Below are 27155 nucleotides of genomic sequence, written 5' to 3' on the forward strand. Positions count from 1 at the left end.
AGAGGAGTCTGCCTGCATCCTTCTGCCTGGGCTGTCCAGTGCTTGCGCTCCTCTTCATTGAGAAACGATCCCTCTCTCCCTTGTGTTGCCTCGGCACCAAGGTGTAGAACATTTTTGTATTTGTTGTTTCTTTGTATTTTGTGAGGTATCTTGCATTTTCTTTGCCCAACTTTTTAGTGGGATAGTGTCCTTTCTTTATTGAGAGCATTTGCACAGAAGAAAACCAACAAATTTGCTCTTAGTTTTTCACTTTTTAAACTTTATTATGTGTTTACGTTAAGAAGGCTTTCTCATCCTCGCATCCTAAAAGTATTTTAAAATTTTCTCTCCATTTTAATCCATGTTTATTCAATTTAGTCCATATGAAGTGTTTTTTTGTTTTGTTTTGTTTTGTTTTAATAGAAGATAAGGATCCAAAGATGCCTCACCACTCTTGAATATAAAGCACCACCTTTAGGAGACAGTCGTCCTCTCTTATCAGGGGTTTCACTTTCTGGGGTTTCACTTTCTGGGGTTTCTCTTACCAGCAATCCCAAAATAAGTGAGTGTAGTACAATAAGGTGTTCAGAGAGAGAGAGAGAGACCACATTCATGTAGCTTTTATTATAGTGTATTGTTATAATGGTTCTATTTCATTATTAGTTACTGTTAATCTTACTATACCTAATTTATAAATTAAACTTTAGCCTAGGTGTGTGTGTATAGGATGTAATACAGTATATATAGGATTCAGTACTATCTGAAGTTTCATGCACCCATTGGGGTTCTTGGAACCTGTCCCCTGAGGATAAGCGGGGACTTCTGTATGCTAATTTGATGTATACATATGTCTGTTTCTGGACTTATGTAAAGAAATTAGCTTTGTAGTATGTTTCAGTATCTGGCAACATAGAGTGCCCCTTTATTTTTACTGTTTTTCAAAATTTTCTTGGCTCTTAGAAAAACAAAATCACACAAAATGTAGATTACTTTTGGTGCAGCTTCCACGACGATGGCTTTGTTCTGTGCTTTAAAGGGGGGTTCTGAAGTACTCTCCCTCCATCCTTAGTGCCTGCTTGCCAGTGGGAACTGGGCAGGGAGGTTGGGGAAGTCTGAAGGATGCTTCTGACAGATTTGGGGGCCACCTACAGTTCACATCTAACTCTCATGGCTCATTGAACACCAGTCTGCGAGAGGAGGAAAGTAAATGTGTCCCTGTATTTGTAACTACTTTGCAAAACTAAGCTAGTCCCAGACAAATATACAGAATTCCATGGGGAGGGCCAGACACAGGGTCATAAGACATTTTCCATTCCACCGTTGACTCAGCTTCACCCTCAGAATGGCTTTTGAGATGCATGTTGTAAACAATATGTAGAGCTCATTAAACTGTACATTTGTCCTCCATCCAGAGGTAGACAAATAACAGACCAAGTTTTAAATTTGCCATATAGTTTCCAACCATATTGTTTTGACATATGGTCAGGTGTAGTGCAAAAGACACTATTAAAAATACATGCCAGGCCTCGCATGGTGGCTCACGCCTGTAATCCCAGGCCTTTGGGAGGCTGAGGCGTGCCGGTCACTTGAAGTCAGGAGTTCGAGACCAGCTTGGCCAACATGGTGAAACCCCATCTCTACTAAAAATACAAAAAGTAGGCAGGTGAGGTGGGCACCTGTAATCCCAGCTACTTGGGAAGCTGAGGCGGGAGAATCGCTTGAATCCGGGAGGCAGAGGTTGCAGTGAGCTGAGATGGTGCCACTGCACTCCAGCCTACGCAACAGAGTGAGACTCCTGTCTCAAAAAATAAATAAATAAATAAATACAAGCCAGCTGGGTGCCACCACACATCTGTGATCCCAGCTACATGGGAGGCTGAAGTGGGAAGATCACTTGAGCCCTGGAAGCCAGCCTGGGCAACATAGCAATACCTTGTCTCCGAAATGTAAAAAAAAAGAATCTTTAAATCCCAAATGAAAAGCAGTGTGTTAATTTTTGGTGAATTAAGAACAGCCTGCTTATAATTTATTTGTAGAGTTAAAATTTTTGCCTAATTTTTATGTAATTTTTTTGGTGATATTTCCGTACTTTAAGAAACAGTGTGAGGACAACTATGTAGTCTCTTCAACAAAGGTAGTGTCAGGAGTAAAAGAACGGAAGACATAATAGATTAAGAACCTTAAGAACAACCAAATACAGGATGTAGGCCTTCATGGAGTCCTGATTTGTGCAAACCAGCTATAAAAGATGTGTTTTGGACAACTAGAGAAATTGGGATATGACTCAGTATTAGCTGATACCCAAGAAGGATTGTTCTTTTTCTTAGGTTTAATGATGATATCCTTTCCTTTCCATTTTTCTGTATGTTTGAAATTTTCATAAATGTAAAAGAAAGAGACCTAAATGAGGCTCGTTTTGTGTTTCTCCCATTCTTCTGTGTCTCCATTCCTGTTGATTTCTGGATGGACCTTCCAATCCACAGGAATAAGCCAGTTGAGCAGTGGACTTAACGCCAGTATTGCATGCTTGCAGGGGCAGTTTAAGGGCTGTTTGCTTACTGAAGCTTTATTTACAATTATAAAAAATAAAGGAGGGGGCCAGGGATTCCAGTTTATGCCCCATAACAAGAACTAGTTCAATGAGTGTAAAGTTGTAGAGTAACATGCCGTTCGTTCCAAGTCATCCCAGCCACTGTCTGAGACAGTTTAGTGGTATGGGGCAGAACATGGAAAAACACTAAGCAAAACGTGTGTGTTGCAGGGGAGATACGAGGCTCTATTGATTATGGTTCATACATAAGCATTTATATAGAAAAAGGAAGGGGAAAAAAACCTGTCAACACTTTAATAGTGGACTCCAGGATAATGGGATTTTAATTGTTGTTAGTTATTTCTGTAGTAGTTCTCTAGCTTTCCAAAATTCCTGCAGTGTATATATATACTTTCATAATCAAGAAAAAATAAACGTAAGGGAAAGAGGCTATTTTCTTTTAGGGGTTGAGCCCTGCATTCATGGTGTTCTGCTTCTCAGCTAGGATGCTGATTTTGCTTTGGGTCCTTCTCAGAATTGCTTTGTGTCCTTCTGAAGCTTCCAAGAATTTTACTACCAAGCCCAGCCACCCAGCTTTTCTACACACTTATTTTCTAGTTCTCATAACGGTAAAACCGAAACAGAACACTCTATAATGTTTTAAAAATGAGCTTTGATTCATTAAAAATTATTTTTATAGTTTCCTCTCTTCGTGAATGTACAGTTTTGATTCATACATTTTTTAAAAAATCAGAGTGGCATACTTTAGGGGAGGTAATGAGGGTTGTGGAAGCAAGCTGGAAATATCAGAGTACTAGAGAAAATTGGAAATCTTGGACCTGTGGTTGATACTGTTGCACATTAGGAACACTTCTCTTATTGCCTAAGTCTTTTTTATTAAGTTTATCTGAAGAATGCTTGTAGTTTATGAAGAATAAGACTCTACGGGTCCCCTTTTCCATTTTCCTTGCTGTTTAACGGTTTGGTTTGGCTTGTTATTTCAGGCAACTGAAAGCAAACTCTTTCTGTATTTTTAGCAGATCACCAAATCTTTAAAAATTATCAACTGTCTGAGTGGAAATTTTAATGAGAAACAAAGCATAGGACAGGAATGCATTTCCCATTGTACTGGGTGGTTGTATTAAGGCTAAGTGTCATTAGTCTTTAGGAGAGGTAGTGTTTGCTGTGAAATCAAGCTGCAGGCATTGCCCTTCTAGTCTTGTGATAATGAAATCCAAAAGGTAGCTCTGATTCTTTCTGCTACATCAGATGTTTGCAGTACATTGCAATTGGTCAGGCCTTGGCAATCGTTTTTTTTTTTTTTTTTGAAACGGAGTCTCTCTCGCCCAGGCTGGAGTGCAGTGGCGGAGCGATCGCAGCTCACTGGAAGCTCCGCCTCCCAGGTTCACACCATTCTTCTGCCTCAGCCTCTGGAGTAGCTGAGACTACAGGCGCCTGCCACCACGCCCGGCTAATTTTTTCTATTTTTTAGTAGAGACGGGGTTTCACTGTGTTAGTCAGGATGGTCTCGATCTCCTGACCTCATGATCCACTCGCCTCGGCCTCCCCAAGTGCTGGGCTTACAGGCGTGAGCCAACGCACTGGCCGGGCCTTGGCAATCTTTTTAATTGTGTTGAACCCTATGAAATTGCTGGTGTTTGGCCATTTGGGACATACAGAAGCAGCAGTTTCATATGGTCCAGCTGATATAATACACAGCTTTTCCTGTAGTTGTGTACATCGTAGAGTGAGTTGAGTTTTGGTTGCTACAGTGAAGAGCCAGCCATTGTCTTGCTTGAATGATAATTGTATACAAGTGAACTTGAATCAGCCTTGCTGCTGAGTTGGGTTGATTTCTGTGGTTCTGAATCTTCTTAAAGTCATCAGTGGATTAGAGAACTACACCAGCCTTCTTCTCTCTGTGGTCAGTATTATCCATCAACTTTTGCTTTTGTTTGAGAAATAATTAATGAATATGAGTTGGAACTGTGAGAGGTTAAAGTATTTTTATTATTTTGCTTTATTTTAGTCTCAGATGCAAACATCAGTGGGAATTGTACCCACACAAGGAATTGCAACGGGCCCCACTGCAGATCCTGAAAAACGCAAACTGATACAGCAGCAGCTGGTTCTACTGCTTCATGCTCATAAGTGTCAGAGACGAGAGCAAGCAAACGGAGAGGTTCGGGCCTGCTCGCTCCCACATTGTCGAACCATGAAAAACGTTTTGAATCACATGACGCATTGTCAGGCTGGGAAAGCCTGCCAAGGTAAGTGCTGTTTTTGGAACTCCTAGTGGCAGAGTTCAGGAAGAATTTGTCTTTATTGTTCTTACAGCAGCTCTCTGGTTCATAAGGCTCCGGCAGCCTGAGTACTACCTTCGATTTGGTGTGGCAAAACATATTGCGCTCACGTTCCCCACACAATGACAGTCAGGTGCTCCAGGAAGTCTTATCTACTGAAGAGAAAGGCGATTTGGTTTTCTGATACTCTGTGAACTTCTGCTGTTTGAAGCTGTGCCCCGTATTTTGTTATTTTCCTCCTTCCTCTGTCATGGAAGATGTTGGTCACTTCTTGAGCACTGTCTTTGTTGTGAATGTCTAGATCGTGGTTTTCTTTTGGGCAGTGAACATAGCACACGCACGTGCAGGCACATGCCCTTTCTGCACCCCAGCATCTGTCTTGGTGGCCTGCGGCCTTGCTCCTCTGTCCTGTGTCTTGAGGCAAGTCCAGATGGCAGTGAAGTTGTCCTGGGTGACTGGCAATGACATGGGGAACTATGCACTGTATCATCCCAGGGGAGGTGGTGAACTAGGCACTTCACGTGCCCTCTGTCTCCCCTTTTACTGCAGACACCTCATTTCTACCAAAGGAAGTGTTTCCTATTAACAGCTGTACTTTCCTTTAATCTTTATTCTCTTTCCTTCTCTTCTTATGCTCATAAACCTTGGGGGAATCTCCCCCTGGTCTCCCTGTCTCCCGTTGTGACATTTGTGAGTCACCAGAGTAACCCTGTCGTAACAGAGAAGCAGAGAAGGGTAAGGTTAGACCTTTAGAAGATGAAGCCGGAATAACCAGGGTCAGTTACCCTCTCGAGTACTTGTTCACCAGGTGCCCAGAGTCCCTTTCAGAATCTCTGCAGGCTTCTCATGTGCTTCTCTATCTGTATTTCTTCACTGTAGTGTTTAGGTGGTTTCATCTTGAAACATAATTGAACGTTTTTATTTTAAATAGTTACATCACAGAACTATTACTTGTTCTACCTTTCGTTGCAGTTGTTTGGTATTCCAGGTTGAATAGTTTTTGTTTTGTTTTGTGAGCTGCCCTTAATCACCCATCCTTCATAACATTGCTTCTAGGGGAAGTTTTGTTTGGATTTCTCAACAGTCAACTTACAAACTTTTTGGAAAACAGCCTGTTTGTAAGTTGAGGACTGCCTATACTGTGTTATGGTTACACTTGTTACCATTTTCTTATGGAATCTGGCATTATAATTTAGGTATAATTGAAAGTGTGACGATTTGGATAGAAAAATAACATCTCGTTGTTTTTCTGGTCATAGTTGCCCATTGTGCATCTTCACGACAAATCATCTCTCATTGGAAGAACTGCACACGACATGACTGTCCTGTTTGCCTCCCTTTGAAAAATGCCAGTGACAAGCGAAACCAACAAAGTAAGTGAGCACGGGGGCAGAGAAGCTTGGAGATGAGAATAGAAGTTGTTTCTAAAGAAAATTCAGAGAGTAGGTAGGGAGTGGGCAGGGGTTATGAGCCACGGAGTGCAGGGTGAGGTAGGGCGGACAGTGGCCCAAGGTACAGCCAAGCTCAGAGGGCAGGCAGGCTCTCTGTGTCAGGAACTGCTGTGATGATGTTGGACCCTGACTCACTCACTGCCTCTCCCTCTCCCTGCCCCCTGCATACACGCACTTGAAGCAGCATGTAACAGCAGAGTCACTTTGTTCACTGAGCCAACGTGAAGACATGGTATTTCCTGACAGTTACTCCATATGTGAGAATTTAAATTCCATGTCGCTATAATGGCGGTGACGTCTTGGGGAGGGGGAGAGAGGGGGCACTTCTTTTGGAACTGGAAAGCCCTTATCCTGAAGTAAATTTTGAAGGCTCCGTCAGTCAGGCTGGGTCAGTATAAAATCCCACACAAACATTTTTGAAGGTTTCCCTCTGCGTGGATCTATGGTCCCCAGACCTCTTTGTATAACTGACCATTCACTCTGCTTGGCAGTGAGAGCCTCTGCCTAGGGCTGCTGCATCCTGGTCATCCCCGTTGTTTTGCCATTGTCTAGGTTGTCTGTAGCCCTTGACAAGACTGGTTATGCAGCAGTCCCTGCTTGTTGGGAGGCCTGCCTGGGGCTCTGAGGCTCCCTGACATTTGTAGGCTTCAGGCAGTAAGAAGGATGAACCTCCCTCCCGTTTTTCAACCCTCTTCCTGTCATTTTAGAGGTAAAACCGTGGTCTTTGGGTGTGTCCTTCAGTTTTGGACAGCTAGGAAGTGCCCTTCAATCTCCTGTCCCCTCTGGCTGGAGGTGCTCCCTTAGCGACCCTTCCAGCACAGCACAGTCTTCCTCATCTTCCTCCATCTCGTCTGTGCCATCTTGCCACCCTCCCCTGTTTTGTGTTTTCTGTGTTCATTCCTCTCATTCTTCTTGATCATCCTTCCTCAAGACCCCGCAGCTGCCTAGAGAATATGTGCTGCTTTTCTTTCTGGTTGTTTCCGAGTGGCCCACGTAAAGATAGAAAAAGTGCTTTGTTCCTAAGAGTACTGTGGAGTGGCGTGCCAGTGACAGCCCCCGTGGTTTTCCTTTTACTGAGTCCAGCCCACCTCCCTCTGGCGACAAGGGAGTAGGCAGCAAGCTGACGCTGACCCTGCTTCATGTAAAGCAGGGTGTCCCTGTCACAGAGAAGAGAAATGCCAGGGTAATGGGGCCTGTTATCTGTCTCCCTACAGAAGAACCACAACGAGTTTCCTTTAAAAACCAGTTTCCTGACCAGGTGCGAGGCGGGCAGATCACCTGAGGTCGGGAGTTCGAGACCAGTCTCTACTAAAAACACAGAATTAGCCAGGCATGGTGGCGCATGCCTGTAATTCCAGCTACTGGGGAGGCTGAGGCAGGAGAATCGCTTGAACCTGGGAGGCGGAGGTTGTGGTGAGCCGAGATCTCACCAGTGCACTCCAGCCTGGGCAACAAGGGCAAAACTCCGTCTCCAAAAAAAAAAAAAAACCACTTACCTAAAAGTCAATTAAATTATTCTTTGATTGACTAAAATTTGAATTAATAAACAATTTCCTTGGACATCTCTTATATAAAGTGACATTCTGGAATCCTGGGTCTTCTAGAACCAGATATTTGGGACAGTTGTTCTAATGGAATAGAGTCTGTTTTTCCTCCCACGTTACTATAAAACTTTTTTCTTTAGTATATTGTGATGGCTAAATTTCTTGTGTTTTAGGGCACATTTCAGTAATAGGCTCTTTAAGTGCCAAAATATTCGTTGTCAAGTTTGTAGTTATACAATATTCCATGAATAATGAGCTAGAATTTTATTCTTAACTTTTAACTTGAGGGTGTGGCTTTTTGGGGATCTTTGGTTTTTAGTACATACTACCATGACAGTTGTAAACTTTTGTGATTTCTCTTTTTAAGAAACGCTTATGTGGTTTTTGTTTTAAAAGAAAAAAGAAGTGTATGTGGTTTTTTTTTTTTAACCTTCCTTATAACTGCCGGAGTGTTGTGAAAATTGATTGTGCGCCTGCTCTCTCAAGTGGTAAACCACAGGTTTTCTACTAGTCATAATGTAAGATATTACCAGGATGATTTTATAAAGTCACAAGGAAGATTTAGATTAACTTGCTGCAGAGTTTTGGTAGTTTTTTACAAAAGTATGATTGACAGGGTTTCAGCAGTATCCTTTCTGTACATTTTGTTGTTTTTTTCTCTTCTCCCAAAGCAAATTATGCTTATGGTGTGTGAACTCTTGAGTTAAGAACCCAGAGAGGAAAATGTGAATCTGACCCTACTTTGGCTTAAGGTTGGGTTTTGAAGACGATATATGTGTTAAAAATAATGTAAGGGTGACCTCCCTCAAAGGACTGAGGTAGAGACAAGTCAGTGCAATCAACATTCTTTTTGAGGAGAATTGGAGTGCACCTGACTACTTTATAGAGGGACGTGAGACTTGGTGGAGCCCAGTGCAAACAAAATAATGAAGGAAGAACATTTCAGACAGTGGGGACAGTGTCTGCACAGTGCACAGCTTGTGAGGGCATGCATTTGACTGGACTGGGGTTCCTGTGCAAACAAGGTGAACCGAAAGGTGGACTGTGGTGAGCTCCTGGAAGCCTCAGGGACTCTGCCAAGACCCACCTGTGCTTGCTCTATGGAGACCGCCTTAGGGGCCCCAGGACTCTGCTTTTTAGGCAGTGTTCCCCACAGACCAGCGCTGGTCTTACATGCTGCACTCTCTAACTTCTGTGATTAATGTCTCTACTGAGAGAACCTTCCAGAATCACCTGTGGAGCTAATCTGAGGTTCTTTGAAATGAAGCCCAGACCATTGATTACCTTTTTGGCCTATGTTGAGTTTTGTTTGGTTGATTGGTTTGTTTTGAGACAGAGTCTTGCTCTGTCACCCAGACTGGCTTGTAGTGGCATAGCCACGTCTCATGGCAGCCTCAACCTCTTGGGCTCAAGCAGTGATTCCACTTCAGCCTCCTGAATACCTGGGACTGCAGGCATCTGCCACCACACCTGGCTAATTTTTGTATTTTTTGTAGAGATGGGGTTTCACCATGTTGCCCAGGCTTGTCTCGAACTCCTGAGCTCAAGTGATCTTCCCACCTTGGCCTCCCAAAAGTCCTGGGATTACAGGCGTGAGCCATTGTGCCTAGCCTCATTTGATTTTTCCTTGAATAAAGATTCTATAATCACTGATCTCAAATTAACCATCCCTTATAACATTACTCAATTTTTGTTGAATAATTAGGACTTTCCAAGTTATGTACCTTATGTCAGTCCTGGCATCTGACCTCCAGTAAATTCAGTGCACAGAGTGGCATAGAGGACTGGGCTATGGGACCCGTGACCAACGGGTTCCCTTCTTGGGGCTCATGTTGCCTCACTTGTGAAGTTCTGGCTGCTCAAAGTGTAGGCCTCAGGCAAGCCATAGAGGCACTCCCAGGTTGCTTGTAAGCAGTAAAGAAATTGGGGCCCTATTTCAGACCTCTTATATTAAAACCTTCATTTTTACAAAATTCCCAGGTGATTGGTGTGCGCATTAAAATTCGAGATGCACTGCTCTGGATGCCTTGAAAGACCAGGTGTCTGGGCCAGTGCTGGTCAGAGGGTTTGAGTCATTCTCTGAGAGAGACCATGGGTTTTCCAACCCAGAGTGCCCCAGGGACTGTCGAAGCAAGTGCACAGGGTCGGCCCCAGAGCCAGCCTAATGCACGCACTGCCCCCGGCTGTGTCAGCCATGGCCCCAGTTGCTGCCAGACATCTCCATGAGTGTAGCACCCACTGCTTCACCTGGCGACATGTTCCATCTGTAGGTGCCTCAGATTGTTTAAAACACCTCCTTTCGGCCGGGCTCAGTGGCTGACACCTGTAATCCTTGCACTTTGGGAGGCTGAGGCAGGCGGATTGTGTGAGCTCAGGTTCAAGACCAGCCTGAGCAACACAGTGAAACCCCGTCTCTACTAAAATACAAATAATCAGCTGGATGTGGCGGCATGTACCTGTAGTCCCAGCTACTCGGTATCCTGAGGCGGGAGGCTGAGGCAGGAGAATCATTTGATGAACCCGGGAGGCAGAGGTTACAGTGAGCCAAGATCGCACCAGTGCACTGCAGCCTGGGCAACAGAGCAAGACTCTGTCTCAAAAAAATAAACCAAAAAAAACCTCCTTTCATTATATGGCGTCAAGATCTCCCTCCTTTGAATTGCCACTCATCGAATAGCCCATCAGGTGCCCAGTGAGTGTGTGTGGAGCAGGCCCTTTGTTCACTTGAGGGCCCTTCGGAGATTTTCACCTCTTTTGACAGACTGTGGTGGGATGGGGAACAGCAAGGGGCAGAATCTGAAGGTTGTAGAGAGAATAGTGGCCTTGATTGACCCTGACTTAAGTATCAGAGGGTGGTGGGTGATGTGTTAAATCTGAACAACTTTGCTCCTTGATAGCAAGGAGAATGTCGCTGCGCCAGTGTCACTTGGCTTCTGAAGAAAGCCTTTTGCTTGAGGGCTTGTGGCCGTGCCTCATGGGAGGCTGAGTCTCCAGCCCCCACACAATGCCCGCAAGGTACGGTGGTGCCACCAGCAACTTTGTAGAGATGTCTGCAGGTCTGGATAAATTCTCTCTTTTTTTTTTTTTTTTTTTGAGACAAAGTCTCACTCTGTCACCCAGGCTGGAGTGCAGTGGCGCGATCTCAGCTCACTGCAACCTCCGTCTCCCTAGTTCAAGGGATTCCTGCCTCAGTCTCCCGAGTAGCTGGGATTATAGGCACATGCCACCAGGCCTGGCTACTTTATGTATTTTTAGTAGAGATGGAGTTTCACCGTGTTGTCCAAGCTGGTCTTGAACTCCTGACCTCAGGTGATTCCCCCACCTCAGCCTCTCAAAGTGATGGGATTACAGGCGTGAGCTACCTGAATAAATTCTAGCATTGCTTGTTTAGTAGAAATCTAAGTGTGTTGGTATCCTCGGGAAACTGGTTCCAGGACCCCGCAGGTATACTGAAACCAGGCGGACTCAAGCCCCGCAGCTGGCCCTCCCCATACACAAGTTTCGCCTTCCACAAGCACTGTGTTTCTGGCCTGCGTTGGGTGGCCCCTCGGCTCACTGTTGTGCTGCTGACGGATCAGCTGTAGCAGCTACTGCTCTGCTTCATGGTGTATCTCCCCCTACCCTGACAAAGTTTGGACATTTAATTCGTGTCTGTTTTAACTGAATTTCCAAATGGAGTTCAGTTTTATAAATGATTAGGGGCTTAAGTTGTCTGAGTAACTTGAGTGCTTTGCATCAGCGACATAGACTGTACAGGGAACCTCTTAGTGGAACATTCTTTTTTTCTTTTTTCTTTCTTTTTTTTTTTTTTTTTTGAGACAGAGTCTCTCTTGCCTAGGCTGGAATGTAGTGGTGCGATCTCGGCTCACTGCAACTTCCACCTCCCAGGTTCAAGCAATTCTCCTGCCTTAGCCTCCCAAGTAGCTGAGATTACAGATGCGCACCACCACATCCAGCTAATTTTTGTATTTTTAATAGAGACAGGGTTTCACCATGTTATTAGCCAGGCTGGTCTCGAACTCCTGACCTCAAGTGATCCAAAGTGTTGGGATTTCATGCGTGAACCACTGCACCTGGCCGCACCCGGCCTCTTAGTGGAACATTCTTTGTGCATGAAGAATGGCAGGTAAGTCCAAGAAAGCCTGCTACAAAACTTGGCCTTTTTTTCATAGGCCATAGGCTCCTTCTTGGCTACATCAGAAGGTGGTGAGGCTGAGGGCACTGGGGAGCTTTAAAGAGGGAAACATCCGGGGCAGGAGTATTACCTGATAGGCCCAGAAGAATCCAGCCGGTGTGTTAGTGCACTGCAGGTGTGTTGTGGCTTCCTGAAAGTTAGAGCTTTATGCTCTAGCAAGGAAAAAAGATGTAAAAATGGCCAAATGAGCATACAGCCTTGACATTGGAAGAGGTAAGTGGCAATAATGTGGAAAGGATAAGTAGAGAAACTTCATTCTTAGGGATGCCAGGTAGATGGAGCAGTGCTGTCTGTAGCTCTCCCTGCGTTTGTGTTCAGTTCCAAGGCACTCCATGGGCTGCACTGGGAGGGCCCACGGTGTGCTGGCCACTGCACTATACCTCACACATCCCCTGGACGCTGCACAGCAGGTTACGTGGCCCATGTGGCAGGTGGTGAAGAGTAAAACCGAGTTTCACGTTAATCCCACCTTTCAGGGATGCACAGGGAACGTGAGATGAGCCTAATTTCCCCTGTCCCAGGGTTCCAAGGTGCAGTTTGGGTGCGTTAGGTGATTATTAGATAATCTTTTGTCCCTCTTAACAGATTCTAGGCTCAGGGAATGCAGAGATTGTGCCCACACTGTATCTGGGAGCCTGGCAGAGTGTACTCACTGAGTCTGTCGTGTGAGTGAGTGAATACACGAAGGGTCAGTGTCTAAAGACAAGCAGCGGTACAGGAGGCACTGTGGGGTTTCAGAGAGGGATCGGGAATACCACCGTGGAGCACGTGGAGCATCTTGAGGTGGCAGTATGGTTGATGGTGGCTTGTACGTAATGACTCCCCTTTCAGTCAGCCATCACCCCACAGTGAATGCCTGAGCACCCTTACCCTTCAGTATTTGTGTCATTTCATCTAATAGCATTGTTTGGACTTCAAATTCAGCCGTGCTTAAATGGCAGAGACCTTCTCTATTTGTTTGTAATTAATTTCCTTTGCTTCTGAATTTTAGAAAAGGTGAGTTGCAAGTGCTTCTCATAGGTATATTTTCTTTTAAAATAAAAATAATGTTTACTTTTAGAAAATGAATGATTTTAACACAAAATGCAGTGACCATGTCAGCAGCTTGCATGGGAGGCCTGTGTGAGTATGAGGCATTGGCTGCCCTGTAAGTGGCTGTGGGCTTAGGAGTAGCATTCACCGTAAGGTGGTGCATTTTAGTTAAGTAGATGGCACTTGGGGAGGTGTCGATAAAAGGGAAATATTGTAGGAAGAAGTCAATAAAGCATTCACTGGGAAATGGAAGGCTACATACTTTGTTTCTTTTAAGTTCCTCTCCACAGTGCATCACCATGTGTGTTAAATATAGTGTAGCCCTGTTTTTACATCGCAAGGTTGTAGAAAAATAAACTATCCTATCACTGGTAACTTTGATTTCTATACCATAGTGCTTCTTAAAAATGTAAGATGTCAGTTTCAGAAGTATGGTGGACACATGTTTAAAGTTTTGGGGAGTAGTAAGTATTAGAATACTTTTAAAGGTATTGTGCATGACTTACTTCAGCTACACACTTGTCATAAAGTGCACCTTGGGAGTTGCTTTTCATTTATGATAATGAGTGCTTGGTGTGTGTAATTGTGTCTGATGAGTGTTAATGAGTTGATCTGAGTATCCTTATTAGAAAAGTTAATAGTATGGAATGTATAATTACCAGGAATTTTTTTTTCACACATTTTAGTTTAATTAGGTCGCTCTGGGTAAGTATTGGGGTTACTACAGGTGCACTGATGGTTGAATGTGAGAATATTACTGTTACACATAGTGGTTGGAATTTGAAAGAAAGGCTTTGTGATCGTGTTTTATGTATCAAAAAATGATGTGTTATAGTAGCAACACTGTAGGATGCTATTTTTAACATGACTCTAAAATTTGTGGAAGTTAGAAAGGAACTCAAAAATAAGAATAAATAGTATGATGTAGAACTTCTGCCATATGATAAATTTTCACACAACATTTGGGTTGTTGGGACAGATGAGTGGGCAGGCAAACAGGTGGGTAGGTAGGTGGGTAGATGAATTGACCTTGAAATGCCCAAGTTGATGCAAGTTTGGAGTAGTCTCTCCATTACCTTGGAAGCCCTTTGGGATGGAGCTTCTTATGTTGACACCAGTTTTTCCTTTAGTCTCCTGGGGTTAGCTAGCTGAATGGGGCAGCTTCCCTGCCAGCCAGCAGTGGGCCTGGGTAGCAGAATCTGATGTTGGCCATGTGAGGCAGAGCCACCTCCTGAATATCAGAGGTGCTGAGGTGGCCCCGGATAACAAGACCCATGCGGAATTGCGAAGCCTCACTCCAACCTTAATTTCAAACAAATCAGTCAATCAGTCAAGTTCAGTATTTCTTAAACAGCTTCATATAACCAGAGAGCTCAGCATGGTGCTCTGCTGCATAGGAATCCCGTCAGAAGGATGTGTTCATGCTGTCATTGCTTGTGTAAGTTTCAAGGACTTGCAATTATGTGATTTAGAAGAGCACGTCATAGATTTATTAATCAAAACTGACCAACGAGGTATCATCTCTGCTCCTTCTCTTAAGCCCTCTGTACCTGTGCAGGTGAGCAGTGAAGGACAGGGTTGGGGTTAACAGCAGGAGGGGGCTCCTCTGTTCATCTCAAGGTGTCTGCTGCCCACCAGAGAATCAGACGTTTCCCTTGTCATACATTTGCCACTCCCTGGAACTGACCTCTTGAGGAGTCTCTAGGTTTTAAAACATACTAATTTTTTTCAGGTGTTATCTGTGAAATTTTATGATCTGTTGCCTGCTAAGATAGAAACTTCACTTTTCTTTCACTTTTTGTTCCTCACTTACTGCTAGGCAGAATACATGAGTCCTTCAGCACAGTTCCTTTCTCCCTAGCCTTGTTTTACTGCTTTATGATATTCATGTGTAGTATTTTGATGAAATGTATTTGCTTCTCAATAGTTTGTTAAATCATTTGTGGGCTTCTCCCTTTTACTTACCTTTCTCGTTTGTCTGTCTGTTTGTCGTTATAGCCATCCTGGGGTCTCCAGCTAGTGGAATTCAAAACACAATTGGTTCTGTTGGCACAGGGCAACAGAATGCCACTTCTTTAAGTAACCCAAATCCCATAGACCCCAGCTCCATGCAGCGAGCCTATGCTGCTCTCGGACTCCCCTACATGAACCAGCCCCAGACGCAGCTGCAGCCTCAGGTTCCTGGCCAGCAACCAGCACAGCCTCAAACCCACCAGCAGATGAGGACTCTCAACCCCCTGGGTAGGTGAAGAAACTCTCAACTTCATTCTTACTTGTCCAAATGTAGCAAAGGGAATGGAGTGATGGAACCCAAGGCAGTTTTCAGTTTGTTTTGTGTTTTTTACTACAGTGGTTGAAATAAAAATCTCCCAGGAAAAAGCTGAAGTGTCTAATGCAAGGAAAATGTTAAATGCTTATAAGAAGAGCAGCATTTGCAAATGAAGCAATGTTTTTGTTGCTTGCTGTGCCACCTCTCTCTGGACAGTTTTCATAAAGAATGTGTCATGTGGCTCAGAATGCAGATCTCACAAGTCAGGATGCTGACTGGACCCCTCGTGCTGACTGTTGTCATTTCTTTGATGGAGAACTTGCGTTTGCCACTTCCTCACACATCTTGGTTAGGGTCTACCCCACAGTTGGAAGTGACCAGCCTGGACTTCGGCAGGTTAATGACAGGAGCCCTGGAAACTCTTTTCCCACGCTGCTGGACATGTCAGCATTTCCTTTGTCACCCCAGCCCATTATTTGCCCACCTTTGGTCATTTGCTCACACATACCCATGATTTTTGCCATTTCTGCATATGGTTTCCTTAAGATTTTTCTTTAAGTGGACACAGTCCCTTTACATCTAGGCTTAAGCTAAGCAGTGATGTCTGTGAAGTCCAGACTGGCTGGCTGGCTCTGCTAGTTTTGTTCTTTTCCTAATAAAGTATTTTACTGTTAACAATTATTCCTTAAAATATGCCCAGCTAAAGTCATCTTATTTGTTGCTTTTTGGAAAACAACTGCCCCAGTGAACGTCTAACTAATAGTGGCCAGGAGACTGGGTTGGAGTCCTGAGACCCAAGTCTTAATCTAACTCCTCTCCTGTTGATGGTATAATTTAGGACAAACTTAACCTTTATTAATCTCGGCCTTCCTTTACTTTAATATGAAGATTGTAGACAAATTGACCTCTGTATTTTTTTCCTGAGCTTAATTTCTATGATTTTATTTTCTGATATTGGGGGTGGAGACACAGAGGTATATGTCAGTGCAGCTGAGTCACTCAGAAGTGATACTAATGAAGCAGAATGAAAGTCAGAGGCTGCATATGGATCATTTATAACTTTTTCACTTAGATACCAGCTAATCTCCAGAAACACACCTTACTTTGGTTACAAAGTAGAGTGGGGAGGTGTCTACTGATTATTTGTGCACGTTGATTACCACTATTGAAAATATGACACTCGGGGTTCCTGCCTCAGTGCTTATTATAACTGACCAGAATCACTTATTTAAATAATCACCAATTGTTTATGTGATGACATGTTGGTTATCTGTCATCAAAACTTTGAAGTATATATTAAAATTTAAGAGTTGATTGATTTCTTTCTGTCTTTAAAGGAAATAATCCAATGAACATTCCAGCAGGAGGAATAACAACAGATCAGCAGCCCCCAAACTTGATTTCAGAATCAGCTCTTCCGACTTCCCTGGGGGCCACAAAGTAAGACCCTGTTTCAGTTCTGAGTGACAGTCCAACAAGAAGGTGGACTGAGAACCACACAAAACTGATTCTTTCTAAATGTGTGGCAGAGAAAATAGTTTAAATGGGGTGGTGAGGGGTGAATGCTGTTTTCCTTTTTTTCTTTAATTGTAAGTGTAGAGCAGATAATAGATTAAACATAGTTTAAGTTTTATTTATATACATTACTTGGCTCTCCTGACTTAAACTTTTAGAAGTCACATGTAGTGGCAGAAGAACCTTATTAGACAAAGTATGTTTGAGTCGCTTCAGTAGATGGATGAAGTGTCCTTATTTCCTCCGTAGCCCACTGATGAACGATGGCTCCAACTCTGGTAACATTGGAACCCTCAGCACTATACCAACAGCAGCTCCTCCTTCCAGCACTGGTGTAAGGAAAGGCTGGCACGAACATGTCACTCAGGACCTGCGGAGCCATCTAGTGCATAAACTGTACGTAACAGTTTTACAGTTTCATAGATGTTTGATTTTGTTCCTGTGTTGCCCATTGACTACCGGATGACAGTACCCTAGGATCCTATACAAGTCACGTGCTTATTTAGGGAGCCACTCTCACTGCTGGTAGAACTCTGGCAGCCCTAGGCAGGCCAGAGATTCCCGCACTTCATGTCCTCGGTGAGCGGGGGTGACAGAGAGCATTGGTGGCTCTGTACTGCCGAGGGGCACTGACTTACAGCCCCTGTCACAGAGGCAAAGACCCTCAGTGCAGCCTGGCCTTAATGCTGCATGAGGCGGCTGGGGTTAGCTCAAGAACCTCACCTTATTTTGTAGTTCCAGATTCTAGTTGTGGAGACCCCTCAGAATTGGATGAGTTTAGAGTATAGATGGCATGTCATTATCACCTTACAGTTAGTTAACATAACAGAAAGTTAAGTTAACTTTTTGGTTTTTTTTGAAGACGGAGTCTCGCTCTGTACCCTAGACTGGAGTGCAGGGCGCGATCTTAGCTCACTGCAACCTCTGCCTCCCAGGTTCAAGCGATTCTCCTGCCTCAGCCTCCCGAGTAGCTGGGATTACAAGTGGGTGCTACCACCCCTAGCTAGTTTTTGTATTTTTAGTAGAGACAGGGTTTCACTATGTTGGCCAGGCGGGGCTCAAACTCCTGACCCCAAGTGATCTGCCCACCTTAGCCTCCCAAAGTGCTGGGATTATGAGCCACTGCGCCCGGCCTTTTTTTTTTTTTTTTTTTTTCTTTCTTTCTTTCTTAGAGACAGAGTCTTGCCATGTTGTCCAGGCTGGTCTCAAACTCCTGGCCTCAAGTAATCCTCTTGCCTTGGCCTCCCAAAGTGCTGGGTGGCATGAGCCACCACACCAAGCCTAACTTTGTTGAGCTAGTTATTTTAAATGAACTAGACTTATATTCCCTGAGTTTTTTCCATTCCTTATTTTGATCAAATTTTTTTAGTAGTAAGTAGTTTAAAAATCAGGGATTTAAAAATCGTGTTATTCTGGAAATGATCCAGCACATACTTGTTAATAGCAAAATATTGATGTGTTTGATGTGTAGATAAGTTGTTAAGTCAGGATTGTCTCCAGGGAGTTACTTCATTCATATATTGATATGTTGGGCAAGAGAGGCTTGGCATTTCTCTCCACAGTGTATTGCCACCAGAGATACATGATCCTGATTTTGTAGTGCTCATTTGACAGCATTGGGAGTAGCTTCAGGCCAGGTGCAGCAGCCCCCACCTGTAATCCCAGTGCTTTGGGAGGCTGAGGCGGGAGGATTGCTTGAGCCCAGGAGTTCAGGCCAGCTGGGGCAACATAACAAAACTCCATCTGTACAGAAAATTTAAAAATTAACCAGGCATGGTAGTGTGCACCTGTACCTCCCTTCTTAATTGAGAGGCTGAGGTGGGAAGATCACTTGAGCCCAGGAGTTCAAGGTTGCAGTGAGCTATGATCATGCCACTGTACTCCAGGTTGGGCGACAGAGCGAGACCCCATGTCTTTTTTTTTTTTTTTTTTTTTTGAGACGGAGTCTCGCTCTATCTATCGCCCAGGCTGGAGTGCAGTGGCACTCAGCTCACTGCAACATCTGCCTCCCGGGTTCAAGCAATTCTCTTGCCTCAGCCTCCCGAATAGCTGAGATTACAGGCACCCACCACCAGGCCCAGCTAATTTTTGTATTTTTAGTAGAGACAAGATTTCACCATGTTAGCCAGGCTGATCTCAAACTCGTGACCTCAGGTGATTCTCCTGCCTCAGCCTCCCAAAGGGCTGGGATTACAAGCATGAGCCAGCGTGCCTGGCCAAAACCCCATGTCTTTAAAAAAAGAAGAAAGGAAAAAAAAGTAGTTTGATAGATGTGTTATCCTTTCAGCGTCCAAGCCATCTTCCCAACACCTGATCCCGCAGCTCTAAAGGATCGCCGCATGGAAAACCTGGTAGCCTATGCTAAGAAAGTGGAAGGGGACATGTACGAGTCTGCCAACAGCAGGGTAGGTTGCTGCTTATCGTGCTCTGGCCTCTACAGCATCTGTAGTGGACAGCACTGCATTTGTCTGCTTTGTTATCTAGAAATTGTGGAATCTGTGTAGTTGGGAGAAACTCCTCACCTTGAGGCCACTGGCCAAAGAGACTTCCCAGATAAGACACAAATTTCCTGCAGAACTCTCTTGGTTAGTTACATTGGTACATGGAATATATAAATTTACATTATGTCCATGGGATATATTTTTCACAGTAGGTGGTGGGTGTAATATTGCTAGCATCAGTGAATATTCAAAAGTTCATTTGAATGAAGTGGGACGTGTATTTAGTACCTATTATTTGATACATCCTATAAAGCTCCTGGTGCATCAAGTATTTATTTGCATACTTACTTTTGCCAGTGTACTCAATGAAGAAGTTCATTAGTTAGAACCTACAACACAGATCATTCAGTTGCTTTTTACAGTTTTAACTGTTTCATATTGAATATTGTTGCTTTTTAGGATGAATATTATCACTTATTAGCAGAGAAAATCTACAAGATACAAAAAGAACTAGAAGAAAAACGGAGGTCGCGTTTACATAAACAAGGCATCTTGGGGAACCAGCCAGCCTTACCAGCCCCGGGGGCTCAGCCCCCTGTGATTCCACAGGCACAACCTGTGAGACCTCCAAGTAAGCATTTTATTTCCTTCTGCCATCCCTTAGCCTGGTTCCTTGGTTTTCCTTCGTGTTTGGGGTGTATTTCTAAGAACAGAGAATTAGAATCTCTGATGCGTGCACTGCGGAAACTGTTGATGTGGCAGTGGCCCTGACCACCTGCCTCAGGCCGTGTTGGGACACTGAGTTTCTCTCTTGGGAAGGCCCTTTACAGGGTCCACTGGCATTGGAACACACGTGCCTTTGGACCTATTGGCTGTTTTCCCTTTTAAGTTTGAAGTCCTCATAAGAAATTTCCTATTCCTGAATCAAGGATTGTATTAAATAACTAGGGTGGTTTTGTTTTTGTTTTTGTTTTGCCACCGTAGATGGACCTCTGTCCCTGCCAGTGAATCGCATGCAAGTTTCTCAAGGTATTGAACTATTTGCTGTGAATCATATTTTAGTTTAACATTCAACAGCCATAACTTTCACTGTTTTTTTCCTCTCCCCCTATGTATTTCTTTCTAGTCCTTTCTTCTTTCCATTCCTTTTTGCTGATGAGCAGAATTGTTCTACAGGTAGTATGGATCTGTTTATAGTATGAAATTTGGAGATTATAGGAAAGATCTTTCAAGAGATAAGCAGTCTTTAGCTATTTATTTTATTTTTTTTATTTTTATTTTTATTTTTTTGAGGTGGAGTCTCGCTCTGTGGCCCAGGCTGGAGTGCAGTGACGTGATCTTGGATCACTGCAAGCTCTGCCTCCTGGGTTCACACCATTCTCCTGCCTCAGCCTCCCCAGCAGCTGGGACTACAGGCACCCACCACCATGCCCGGCTAATTTTTTGTATTTTTAATAGAGATGGGGTTTCACTGTGTTAGCCAGGATGGTCTCGATCTCCTGACCTTGTGATCTGCCTGCTTCAGCCTCCCAAAGTGCTGGGATTGCAGTTGTGAGCCACTGCGCCCAGCCCAGCTTTTTATTTTTTTAATGGATGGTGAAGGGGCATGGTACATTAGTCTTAGGAAGAGTCTGAGAAAGAAGCACTCTAGATGTGGGGAGGGAGTGCTTCTCAGTGCTGAGAAGGAGAGGCATGCAAGACACTCCTAGACTGCTGAGCACTTGCAGAGGCTGACACGGGGACGGCACGGGCTGCTCCTGGCCCTAGGGGTTAAGCCCAGCTGGCTGGATGTCAACTTCTGGAGAGTGTGTACACACAGGTCCTGTGCCAGGTTGGGGTGGCAGCAGCTGTCTCAACAACCTTGAAAGTTTCTTAAGTAGAGAGCCTATGGTTTTTGGTTGATTGAAGCAGTGATTTTTATTTCGGGGCAGGGAGCATTTGAAAACCTTGTAGCTCTTGACTATTGAGACCCAAGCAGGAGGACATTTTTCCAGATTGTGAAACAAGGTGGTGACATTATCCAGAAGACTCTTGAGGAAAGAGGCTTTATTGTGGTTTGCAGAGTAGTTTGGGAGGGAAGGTAGAAGAGATCATTTTAAAAGTTGTATTTGGGCCAGACGCGGTGGCTCACGCCTGTAATCCCAGCACTTTAGGAGGCCGAAACAGGCAGATCACGAGGTCAGGAGATCGAGACCACCCTGGCTAACACAGTGAAACCCCGTCTCTACTAAAAATACAAAAAAACATTAGCCAGGTGTGGTGGCGGGCGCCTGTAGTCCCAGCTACTTGGGAGGCTGAGGCAGGAGAATGGCGTGAACCTGGGGGGCGGAGCTTACAGTGAGCCGAGATTGCGCCACTGCACTTCAGCCTGGGCAATAGAGCGAGACTCCATCTCAAAAAAAAAAAAAAAAAGTTGTATTCATATTGCATCCTGGAAAAGACATGGTAGATAAGCTGATATTATGGAAAAAAACTTATCAGGGACTTGTTTTGATGGACTAGATTTGAGGGGTGAAAGAAATCAAGGAGTCAGGCTAGACACAGTGGCTCACACCTGTAATCCCAGCACTTTGGGAGGTCGAAGCAGGAGGATCACTTGAGGTCAGGAGTTCGAGACCAGCCTGGCCAACATGGTGAAACCCCATCTCTATTAAAAAATACAAAAATTAGCCGATCATGGTGGTGCACATCTGTAATCCCAGCTACTCAGAAGGCTGAGGCAGGACAGTCACTTGAACCCAGAAGGCAGAGGCTGCAGTGAGTTGAGATTGCACCACTGCACTCCAGCCGGAGCAACAAGAGCGAAACCCCATCTCAAAAAAAAAAAAGAGAAAGAAATCAAGGAGTCAGAGAAATTGAGCCTTAGGAAAGTGGCTGGATGCTGTGTTGGGGATTGGTCCAGGACTTGGGCCTAAATAGGAGGATGCTGCTGGTGTGGGGTATGATGAGCATGCTGTTTACCAGCAGAATATTGGAATACATGTTTTCTGGTTATGCACTTAGCAACCTCCCTACCAGCACATCTGGGTAAATACAGATTTGTTTAAATGCTGTTCCTTAGTAATTGTTTTTCATTTTGTTTAAAAAAATTCTCAAGGAGAGGGGAAGCTTACATTACAGACTCCCTGGAAAGTCTTCCTGGTCTGCACTGGCACTCAGTTATTTGAAGGTACCATTTCTGGGTAGTCGTTGAAGGTAGTGCTCCGTGAGAGAGTCATCCTTCGAGCCTTCTCATGACTACAGCACCGCTAAGGCAACACCTTCCAGAAATTCTCTACAGGGTTCTGTCAGATTTTAGTGTTGGTCCTAAGACTTATTTGAACTGGTGCTTCTTTAGACTCAGAGTTTACGGAGTATTGTTATAAATTGGAAGGAACTAGACACCACAGTCTGGAGACATTTACTGACTGTGAAGTGTCTTTCAGTGATGCGTTGCTCCTGTAAACTACAGGAGGCTGGGGTTGAGGACGGCTGACCTTTGGGTACTTCTTAATGCTTAAAGTGCTTGCAAAATTAAAAGAATGTTTGGAGTCTTAGCACAGATTCTAACAATGAATGTAAACCCAGCAGAGAGCTGGGAAGCCTCAGTTATGGGCGCCAGCTGCTCCAGAGGCATTAGGTATGGGTGTGCACAGAAGCTTGCCCTGGTCTCTGGAAACATCTCTTCTGTAGATTGTGGGGGTGCTGTCCTTTCAGGGCACCTCCTGACCCTCTTTGTTACTATGATACTTTGTTCGGTATTCTGCCCTCTGGCTCAGCTCTACCTCAGCCTCATTTAATGTCTCACTTACTTGTTCCTGTCTTACCCAACCTTATGCCTTCATGTCCTTGTCCTTCCCTCGAACCCCTCACCGTGACACCCTCACCACCCCCACATTGATGCCATTTTCTCTGGATGTGGAGAAGTCTGTTCCTTCATCATCTTCATTGATTAATTGGGTGATTGCTTTTCAGTTTTCTGTTGCCTCTGTGTTCCATCTTATTTTACTTAGAGTTTATTTAGCAAGTTGTAATTCTGTTTTCCTGTGGGTGCTTTTCCTAATGAACCATTGTGGGTACATTTACAGGGATGAATTCGTTTAACCCCATGTCCTTGGGGAACGTCCAGTTGCCACAAGCACCCATGGGACCTCGTGCAGCCTCCCCAATGAACCACTCTGTCCAGATGAACAGCATGGGCTCAGTGCCAGGGGTAAGTGTTCTCTTTAGCTGTGCTGCAGATAGCCCTCCCTCTCACATGGAACATTAAGCAGCAGAATTCATGTCAGTTGAGAATCCTGTGGTTCTTTATTTGAATTTGGGTTTTGCTTTATTTCTTTCATCTCTCCTTTAAAAATTGTCTTCATTACTACACAGAATTATTTGACTGTTAGTTATTTTATTGGAATAACAAATTCATAGGAATGTGTGACTTTGTGAGAATGTGGCAGTTCCAAGGCTGGAGAAGGCAGCCTCAGATATGTGGCCAGCAGGGAATTGTCAGCATCTATTGACTGAGAGCTCGCTGTTCCGAGGCTGCTTTCTAAACACTTTAGAGAACTCATAGGCAGGCATGTCTTAAATTTTAAATTATAGTCTGCTATTGATTTCTATTCAGAGGACATTTTGAAGCTGGGTCATTTGAGAGATTGCCTGAGAAAGTGTGTAAAGTGCCCAGGAGCCTGGGAGTTCTTAGCAAGTGGTGATCTCTTCCCATGAGGAAGGGCAGGATGTGAGCCCTGTGCTTGGCATCCTCTGGGGTTGTGAGGCCTTGGATCATTCTGGCTCACCTTGAAAACTCTGGCTGTCAGCTTCGGAACTACAGCTCTGGTGGTGCTTGTTGTCTTGTAGATGGCCATTTCTCCTTCCCGAATGCCTCAGCCTCCAAACATGATGGGTGCACACAGCAACAACATGATGGCCCAGGCGCCTGCTCAGAGCCAGTTTCTGCCACAGAACCAGTTCCCGCCATCCAGCGGGGCGATGAGTGTGGGCATGGGGCAGCCGCCAGCCCAAACAGGCGTGTCACAGGTACTGTGCCCCACTGGGAACCGTGCTCCCTAAAAGATAAAATTCTCGTTTTAAGGTGTTTTGTTTTGTTTTGTTTTTTCCTGTCTTCCTTTGTGGAAATTAAAATTCCACAATGCACATTTCATTTCTGTGTATCAGCATCTCTTTTATTTTCCCCACCTTTGTCTTGTAGTCCTTACCTTGTTTGGACTTTCTCTTATCCTCTCTGAGTTAACTATATGCAAAAGTAGTAATGGATTTACATTTTTTGGTTTGTATGCTTTTGTGTTTTGATCTTGGGGTTTTTGTTTTCCTATTTTTTGTTTGTGTATTTTAAATTCTAAGTTTAATGTGACTCTGAGAGACATAAGGATTTTGTTGTTGTTGTTGAGACAGAGTCTCGCTCTGTTGCCCAGGCTAGACTGCAGTGGCCGGATCTCAGCTCACTGCAAGCTCCACCTCCCGGGTTTACGCCATTCTCCTGCCTCAGCCTCCCGAGTAGCTGGGACTACAGGCGCCCGCCACCTCGCCCGGCTAGTTTTTTGTATTTTTTAGTAGAGACGGGGTTTCACCGGGTTAGCCAGGATGGTCTCGATGTCCTGACGTTGTGATCCACCCGTCTTGGCCTCCCAAAGTGCTGGGATTACAGGCTTGAGCCACCGCGCCCGGCTGACATGAGGATTTTAAAAAGGGAGTGAGAAGGATCCGTGAATTCACTTTTGTGATTCGGCTTTCGTATCTTTTGGCCTGTCTCCACTGCCAGGTGAAGTCAAGCTAATAGAATCATTTCAGTATTTCTCTTCTTGTTGAATGTTTTTAATTTCTCAATCTAGAGCTGAAGAAAATGATTTTCCATTTATTCCTTTTTTTCCTCTTTTGTTGTAGTGCATATGATTGCTACTGTATACAAAATATACATGTATTTAAAACAGACCAAATCCTCCCTAAAAGATAAAATTCTTGTTTTAAGTTGGTTGGTTTGTTTTGTTTTGTTTGAGACAGGGTCTCGCTCTGTTGTCCAGGCTGGGGTACAGTGGTGCGATCTCAGCTCTGCAGTCTCCACAGATTCAGAGCCGCAGGTTCAAGCGATTCTCCTGCCTAAGGCTGCCAAGTACCTGGGATTACAGACGCGCGCCACCACACCCAGCGTGCGTGTGTGTGTGTGTGTGTGTGTTTAGTAGAGATGGGGTTTCACCATGTTGGCCAGACTGATCTCGATCTGACCTCAGGTAATCCACCCACCTTGGCCTCCCAAAGTGCTGGGATTACAGGCGTAAGCTGCTGCACCCAGCCTTGTTTTGAGTTTTTAATGTGAAATAATGCAGCATAAGTCATTATTATATATTAGATTTCCTCACTAAATAATTATTCTTAATTTTCCGTAACATTTCATTGCTCTAGAACAGGGATCAGCAAACTTCATGTAAAGGGCCAGATACTAAATATTTTCAGCTTTGCAGGCCATTCAGTCTTGGTTTTCATTTACTTCTGTTCTGGTAGTGCAGAAGCTGCCATGGTACATAAATGAGGTGGCTGTGTGCCAATAAAGCTTTATTTACAGAAACAAGCAGCTCAGTGTGTTTGGCCCTGGGATTTTGCCAACCCTTGCTCTAGAACAGTGATTCAGAATCATTTTTAAAATGTTCACAAATAATTCTGAAGTGCCTGCCCAGTATAGAACCACTGCACTGGAACAGTTCTCTTTCAGTAACTAATTTTGTGTGTGTGTGTGTGTGTGTGTGTGTGTGTCTGTGTGTGTTTCAGAATGTTTTTTAATTTTTAATTGTTAAGGAAGGGTACTTATGGATGTATATATTTATGGTCAATAACTTTTTTTCTTATTTTTATTTATTTTATAGTTCCCAGGGAAGAAGCAACTTTAAAAAAAATACCTTTTTCTAAGCTAAGCTTAGAAAATGTTAAAGAACACTGAGTACATGTTATAGAACATATATATATATGTATATATAATATAGTACATGTTATAGACCCAGCTTATAGGCTGGGTCAATGTACGGTAGCCCCCTGATCTGCCTTTTCACTTTCTGAGGTTTCAGTTACCTGGGGTCAACTGTGGTCCAAAAATATTAAATGGAAAATTCTGGGAATAAATAATTCATAAGTTTAAAATTAATTAGCCAGGCATGGTGGTGCATGCCTATAATCCCAGCTGCTGAAGAGGCTGAGGCAGGAGAATCGTTTGAACCCGGGAGGTGGAGGTTGCAGTGAGCCAAGATCATGCCATTGCACTCCAGCCTGGCTGACAGAGAGAGACTCTGTCTTTAAAAAAAAAAAAAAAAAGATTTTAAATTGAGTGCCATTCCAACTTGCATGATGAACTCCCTCACCATCCACTCTGTGCCACCAGAGATATGAATCATTTATTTGTCCAGCATTTCCACACTGTAGACACTACCCGCCTGTTAGTCACTGAGTGTCCACCTTGGTTGTTAGATCCAAAAAATCTTGGTAAATACCAGGTTCCGTACTATCTGCAGTTTCAGGCATTCCAAGAATGGGGGTCTTGGAATGTATCCGAGTGGATATGAGGGGACTGCTGTAGATGTGTTTGTTTAAGCCATGAGTTTCAATGGTTATTTTAATTGTATAAATCAGACTATAAGAAATATGTATAGTTTTATCATTATTGAGGAGTACACATTACAAGTGTATAGCTCAATGAATTTTCACAAACAGAATACTCCCAAGAAAATGTGATTAAATTCCTATACATTTGGCTGGGCGCAGTGGCTCACCCCTGTAATCCCAGCACTTTGGGAGGCCGAGGTGGGAGGAACACTTGAGGTCAGGACTTCAAGACCAGCCTGGCCAACATAGTGAAACCCCATCTATACTAAAAATACAAAAATTGTGCTGGGCGCTGTGGCTCACGCCTGTAATCCCAGC

At 44.1% G+C, this 27155-nt stretch overlaps 1 protein-coding gene across 2 annotated transcripts in view; it reads left to right on the forward strand.

Annotated features, from left to right (window-relative positions):
• CREBBP (CREB binding protein) overlaps positions 1 to 27155 on the forward strand; it is a 155545-nt gene that overhangs the window by 79400 nt on the left and 48990 nt on the right. Inside the window, exons 4-13 of one of the 2 annotated variants that reach the window (XM_025370196.1) lie at positions 4539 to 4779; positions 6072 to 6185; positions 15033 to 15275; positions 16641 to 16743; positions 17068 to 17214; positions 19106 to 19223; positions 19719 to 19890; positions 20244 to 20288; positions 23327 to 23451; positions 24090 to 24269. In XM_025370196.1, the coding sequence (XP_025225981.1) occupies positions 4539 to 4779; positions 6072 to 6185; positions 15033 to 15275; positions 16641 to 16743; positions 17068 to 17214; positions 19106 to 19223; positions 19719 to 19890; positions 20244 to 20288; positions 23327 to 23451; positions 24090 to 24269 (1488 nt within the window). The remainder of the gene's footprint in view (positions 1 to 4538; positions 4780 to 6071; positions 6186 to 15032; positions 15276 to 16640; positions 16744 to 17067; positions 17215 to 19105; positions 19224 to 19718; positions 19891 to 20243; positions 20289 to 23326; positions 23452 to 24089; positions 24270 to 27155) is intronic. The other variant, XM_025370197.1, reaches the window with a different exon arrangement.

Source organism: Theropithecus gelada, chromosome 20 (genome assembly GCF_003255815.1).
Source record: "Theropithecus gelada isolate Dixy chromosome 20, Tgel_1.0, whole genome shotgun sequence".
Classification (NCBI taxonomy): domain Eukaryota; kingdom Metazoa; phylum Chordata; class Mammalia; order Primates; family Cercopithecidae; genus Theropithecus; species Theropithecus gelada.